A 6,869-nucleotide genomic window follows, 5' to 3' on the forward strand; every position below is an offset into this window, starting at 1 on the left:
GGTGAACCTGCCTTCACCCTGAATCAGCTGGGATAGACTCCAGCCCCCCATGATCCTAGTGAGGATTAGGTGGTGTATAGATAATGGGTGGATGAACTGAGATGAAGCATTTTTAGCAACGTGTCCATAGGTTTGGGGTTTTAAAAGTAATGGGACAGAAACACACAAAGTCAGACAGTCAACTCTGATCCATGTGATCCATCTCTTTTGTATGTAAACTAATGTTACCACACCCAACATTTAGTGTCCAGTTATGTTTGAACCCTTATAATTTGCACACTGTGTGTAAAAAGGGCTTCATCTCCCAAACTTCTCTTTCTGTACTTTCAAACTAAATGTGCAGAAACACAGGATGAAGAACAAAAACTGTCGGATCTGGACATAATTCTGATGACACAATAATCAAACGCTGCTGTTTTATGTTTTTATTTCTTGTTTTTTACGTGTGACAAAAACAAATCCAGGTGGAGATCTTGTCCTTGTCCGGGGGTCAGTTATCAATTGTAGGAATGTTTCAGCAGAAGTCACTAAAGTAGGAAGCTGAAATGTTAACAGATGAGCAGAATTGGTGTAAAACAACATTAATTCTAAAGCTTGTGCAGCCTTGACCATCAGGACCAGGACAGAAGCTTGTTTAAAATACTCAACCTTGAACTTCACCTCACAGGCAGCTGATTAGAATAAGCTTCATTAATTGTAAATTATTGTGCTTTAACTGAGCACATTCAACATGCACTGCTCTGTGTCAGACTGTAATGGATCCTGTAAACTGAGGAACATTTTCCAGGAATAGCATTGTTTACATAATTTTGTAAAGTCACATGTTCCTGGAGGCCCAGAAGCATTTCTGTGGCCTGTGAAGCACAAAAGTTATGTTTCATACGTGGGCTAATAAAATTCACTTTGTGAATGTGCCTTGCCTGATATTAGGGTCATTGATCCTTTCTCTAAACTGTGTATCCTGTTGTGGGTCACTGGGTGCTGGAGTTTCACACACACACACACACACACACACACACACACACACACACACACACACACTGGGTGGTTTTTATGTTGTATTTTGTTAGTTTATTCAACTCCGATAAGAGGAATAAATCAGAAGATCAGAAGCTTTTTTATTGCCAAGTGAGCTCGCACACACAAGGAGTTTGGTGTGGTGAATGACACTGGTACACAACAATAACAACACAAGATTAAATACAGAAATCTAAGAAATTCTATAAAATATGTAAAAGAAAAGTATTAAAGTACTACATAAATAAAAAGTACCATGAAAAGAGACATAAACCAAGTAATAAATTAGGAAACAGATTAAATTACAATACTACACATGAAGTTGAGGCATTGCACATGTAACGGTCTTTAGTGGTTTACTGACTGTTCATGAGGGATATGGCCTGAGGAAGAAGCTGCTCTGGTGCCGGGATGTTCTGGTGCTTAGAGACCTGAAGCGGCGGGTAGCAGGTCAAAGAGGTGATGACCAGGGTGGAAGGGGTCCGTGAGGATTTTTCCTGCCCTTTTTCTCACACTGGAGGTCCTGGAGGGAGGGCAGGGGGCCACCGATGATCCTCTCAGCAGTCCTGACTGTCCGTTGCAGTCTCCTTATGTCTGATCTGGTAGCAGAACTGAACCAGACAGTCAAAGATGAGCACAGGACAGACTCAGTGACTGCTGAGTAGAACTGTTTCAGCAGCTCCTGTGGCAGGTCGAACTTCCTCAGCTGGTGGAGGAAGTACAGTCTCTGTTGGGCCTTCTTCACCACAGAGTCTATGTAGGTCTCCCATCTCAGGTCCTGGGAGATGGTCGTGCTCAGGAACCCGAAGGACTCCACAGTGGCCACGGTGCTGTTCAGGATGGTGAGGGGGAGGGATGCAGGGGGGTTTCTCCTAAAGTCTACTGTCATCTCCACACCACAGCTATGCTTTAGCTGAACAAACAGCCACATTCTGAGTTTGTTACTATACACATGAACAACACTTAACTCGTCTGCTGTGTGTAATTCCTGATGCATCCACACAATAAGTGCTGCTGAGTCCTTTTCTTCTTTAATGAAGCTGCGTATTTATAGGGTTAATAATCATTAACTGAGAAATATAGGGTAATATCTGGATAAGCCCAGTGCGCTGCTCAAGTATAAAAGGCTTGAAAAGTTTGAAATTCCTAATTTCTGTTCAAAATGGTAAAACATGTAGAGCTGAGTGGAATAAAAACACATCATGAAGCTGGATGGTCTGTATATGTGTGTATAGATATACAGGGCTTAACAAATTAGACACGTGGTCTAATAAATTTGTTAAGCCCTGGACATATAAAACAAACAAACAAAAAATATCCAAGGATTCCCAAGAATTCCTGATTTTAAAAAAAAGCTTTGTTTTTCTGTGTATTATTTTGTGTTGTCATTATTTTCTAATTAAAAAAAAAACCCTAGTTGCTGTGCTGTAGAATATATGTATTCCCAATCCCTCCTAATGTTAAAATAATAATCAAAAATACTCTTACATCCATTTCTGAGACTTAGATTTAACATCAGTGCCATTTCTGTATAGTTCTCCAGAGCTGCCTGACAGTCGGCACTCGGGGCGGAAACCGGCTCATGAAACGTCATCTGTCCGCGACGCTGCTTCACGCACGCTCGTCACAGCAGCGAGTGTTGTTGATAAAAGTTCGCGTTTCTCTGCTGTCACTGCGGGTAGTTTGAGTCATGAGCTCGAAAAGAGCCCAGGACGAGTCCGGCGGCAGCGAGAAGAAGAGGAAGAAGAAGAAGAGCTGCGAGGAAGCGGCGCTGAGTTCATGTGTGGAGGAGAAGCAGCTGCAGGGAGCCGTGAAGGAGGCATGGAGGAGCAGCAGCCCGTACAGCCACGGTGAGCAGGGACAGCGGCTGCTTCATCCAGCTTCAGCACAGCAATGCCTGCTCACCTCCACCTCAGACCAGCACAGAGCTCTGCAGGTGTGAGGGGACTATGTGTAGAAACACTCCTGTTACTATTGGTGTTTACTGGTATCTAATAGGAGTTTATTATACTGGCATAACCCCTTTGTTACTGTCAGCTACACTTGCTGATATAAGCAGACAATATCAGAAACACCTGCCAGTATGAGGCTCTACACAGTGCTATGTACAGATGTTTTAGTGACTCTAGGTGTTTAACTGTGCACATCAAACCAAATTAAACTTTATTGATATAGCACATCTCATACAATGCGCTTTTTTTTGACAAAGTGTGCTGGTTTAATAAAGGTTTCTCTCTCTGGCCTTCAGGACCTATAACTAAAACCTCAGTTTTGTCCTGGTTGAGCTGTAGGAAGTTCACTGCCATCCATGACTTGATGTCTATTGGCCCTGTGTGATCAGGAGACACGACAACATACCGCTGTGTGTCACCATACCTGCACAATCTGTACACCTGTCTCACTTAAATACCACTATAATTTGTTTTAATGACTTATGGCTTGTTTTCTGTTTCGGTGTGTAACTGAGCACCTCGAATCCTTACAGAACTAATAGAGCTAAAAGGAATCATTATCAAATTCAGGTTGATTTAAATTCAGGCCCAGTACCCATGAAAGGCGGCAGTATTGAAATACAACACTGTCCTTTCATTCTGCCGCTACATTTTGTTTTTATTCATCTTGTAACACCGACTGTTATGTTTGATTTGCGGTTTTCTCCTTGTCAGTGTGTATCAAAACACCAAGTCAGATATCTGGTGTGTGAAAACCTGTTTCACCATGAAACAGATCCATCCATCCATCCGTTATCTATACACTGCCTAATCCTCACTAGGGTCGCGGGGGGGCTGGAGCCAAATGAAACAGATTCTGATTTTAAATCTGAGATAAGAACACATCAATATGACAAAAGCACAGACTGGTGTAAGCTTTATTGTACTTTTTTTAATGCACATAGCATTCAGTCTAGTGTTACAGTGTTTCAAAATGAATATATTGATGTATCTGGGCTGCACGGTGGTTCAGTGGTTAGCACAGTTGCCTCGCAGAAGATCTCTGGTTTGCATCCTGGTTACGACGCCTGGGAGTTTGCATGTTCTCCCCGTGCAGCGTGGGTTCTCTCCAGGTTCTCTGGCTTCCTCCCACGGTCCAAAACCATACTGAGGTTAATTGGTAATTCTAAATTGTCCGGAGGTGTGAATGTGAGTGTACTTGGTTGTTTGTCTCGCTGTGTAGCCCTGCGATAGATTGGATGGATGGATGATGTATCTATTAATTCTTGTGTTGATGTGTTGTTTTGCATAGGGATTTTTTATTTTAATTTTTTATTTTAAAAACGAAGTAAGAAGTAGTTAATAAATTAATAGATAAAATAACCATATAAACGGTAGGACCTTGCTTAGTATTGCCAGAAAACAGTCCTGTTCACTGTTTTTGAATTATTTACCTCATTTATTGAACACTTCCAGAGATATTCAAAGAATAGGACAATACAAAAAACAGTAGACAATTATCATAACAGCCAACCTTTCCTAGTCTGTAGAGAGATCAGACCAATCAGTGGGGTCATTTATTTGTTTCTGATTTTGCCATTTGTTTTGATGAAATGTGTAGGTATTATATTTCATATTCTGTAATGAACATCTGCCATGTTTGCCAGGTCAGTATAATATTTTACTTTTGTTGTTTTCCTTTTTCTAAAATGTGCACTTTAGGTTTCAAAGCTGCAGCTTCACCCGGTACTCTCCTTTAGTTTGTGCGTCAGAGCGTTTGCATAAAACCTGTTGTAAATATTGTGTGCGTAATTGTCGTGCAGGGGATCTGGAGCTGGACTGCCACCCTTTCCCTCACTGCATCATCAAGAACTTCCTCAGCAGCGAAACCTTCGTAGAAAACCTGCAGAGAGAGCTGCTGGGACTCAACTTCCACGAGAAGTCAAATGACCTCTACAAGTTTAAACAGGTGATCATCAAACCGATCTTCTTGCTAATTTATTCCACGTGGGTTGTGTTGGTGTCTTATTATCTTTTTTTAATGTTATTTCCATACAGTCAGATGACCTGAGGAAGAGAACAGAGCCACACATCGCAGGACTGAGGTGATAAAACACTTTGTATTTATGATTTGGGTGTGTGACAGACGTAATATATGATGTGGGTGTGAGTTACTGAGTAACAACACAGGATGAGCTACAAGTGAAATAAAATGTTTTGAAGAGAAGTAGTTCATTTAATCAGATGGGACACAAGCTGCAGAGGTTGCTAAAATCAGATGCCTTATGTTTATGCAAATCTTTCTGTTGTTTTGGGTTTTTCCTGGATCAGAACGGGCCTTTAGGGGCTCACAACAGTAAGATCAGTCTGTGTGCACTAAAGGCATTGAGTCTGACTGAAATCTCTACCTTTCTGAGTTATTTCTAACCATTTGGTAAACAACAAGGTCTATGATGCTTTAATAAATGAAACCTCATAAGCAAAACTGGTGCAAACTTTTTTTTTTTTTAATTCCTCAAATCTTATCATCATTATTCTTTTGTTGTCTGAAACCTCTTTGTGGGTCACCGAAATTTCTCTATGCAGGAAAAAACCTGTTATTAATGTTTTATTCAAGAGCTGGGACTGAACCACCAACCCAGCAATGAATAACCTATTAATCTGTGCAGCTCCACCCTCTGACCCACAACTCATCCCTGATACCAGACACATGAACCTACTTCTATTAAAAGCACATCTGTACGATGGAATCAATATTTCCCACCCGACGAATGACCTCGCATCATGTTGTGTTGTGTTGTAAACAAAGCAGAAACATGGCGATCGTCCCTTTTCTGTTTTATTCATGAATCTTTCTTCCCCGTTCTGCCAGATTTGAGTGTTTTAAGCAGCCTCTCAAAACAAAATCTTTATACAAGCCTTTTTATAGACCTTCATCCTCGTCTTGTGTTCTGGTTGGTCTGTACATCAGCGTAATGTAGGGCTTTCAACATTGGTTTATTCTTTCTTTTTCAATAAATAGATTAGTTGTTTGGTCTATAAAAAGCACAAGAGGATGTCCTTAAATGTCTTGTTTTCTTCACAACCCAAAGATGTTCAGTTCAGTGTCACAGAGGCATTATTGACAACAGTAAATAGAAAACAGATACTATGCACAGCTGGAATCACTTTCGGTTTTTGCTTCCTTTCATTTCTTTTTGAAAATAAATAAAAACCGGTTTAATCAATCCTCAAAATAGTTGCTGATGAACCTAATAGTTAACAACAAATGGATTAATTAAACGATTATTACAGCACCACTGTGTTACATTTTCTATTTTATTCTTACTCTATTATTTTTTTGTGTGAAGCCTTTCATATCTGCATGTTTCAATAGGTGCTATATGAGTAAAGCTTTATGTACTCGTGTTAGTGTTGGTTGCATTCGTTGAGCCTCCTCCAGAGTCGCGGTTTTCTGTTTTCATGCTCACTGACGACATTTAATAAACTAAAACCATGTCAGTAATTACAGCTACGTTCTTGAATCATATTTTACTTGTAGTGTCCTATGATAAAGCAATCTGTAAAAGCCCTGCGATAAACTCTGCCTTTAAGGAGTTTATATCGTTTCTATCGAAGCACCTCTCAAGATGAAGTGTTTCCGGAGAACACTAGTTATGACCTCAGTGCTAAAACATGTTGTTGAGTTACCACAATAAAAACTGAGCAATACACATTAAAGAAGCGTTTATGGCAGATTTGTTGCTTTGGATTAGATTAGATGGTAGAAGTGATATGTGACGAGATCTCACTTTAAACCACTTTTGCTTTAACCCGTCCTGAGAGAACCGGTCCAGTTGTTAGAACAGTTGCTTGTTTTACTTTTGCTCATTGCTGATCTCGCTGCAGCAAGTGCTTATAATATAGTATTTATTATCAGTG

The 6,869-nt window shown here is 40.4% G+C and overlaps 1 protein-coding gene across 1 annotated transcript in view; it reads left to right on the plus strand.

Annotated features, from left to right (window-relative positions):
* Positions 1–2,616: 2,616 nt before the first annotated feature.
* ogfod1 (2-oxoglutarate and iron-dependent oxygenase domain containing 1) overlaps positions 2,617–6,869 on the plus strand; it is a 13,774-nt gene continuing 9,521 nt past the window's right edge. The window contains exons 1-3 of the mRNA XM_008304226.1: positions 2,617–2,867; positions 4,772–4,917; positions 5,007–5,053. Coding sequence (XP_008302448.1) covers positions 2,708–2,867; positions 4,772–4,917; positions 5,007–5,053 — 353 coding nt within the window. The 5' untranslated portion in view covers positions 2,617–2,707. The remainder of the gene's footprint in view (positions 2,868–4,771; positions 4,918–5,006; positions 5,054–6,869) is intronic.

This window comes from Stegastes partitus, unplaced genomic scaffold, assembly GCF_000690725.1.
Source record: "Stegastes partitus isolate 25-593 unplaced genomic scaffold, Stegastes_partitus-1.0.2 Scaffold2171, whole genome shotgun sequence".
NCBI lineage: Eukaryota > Metazoa > Chordata > Actinopteri > Pomacentridae > Stegastes > Stegastes partitus.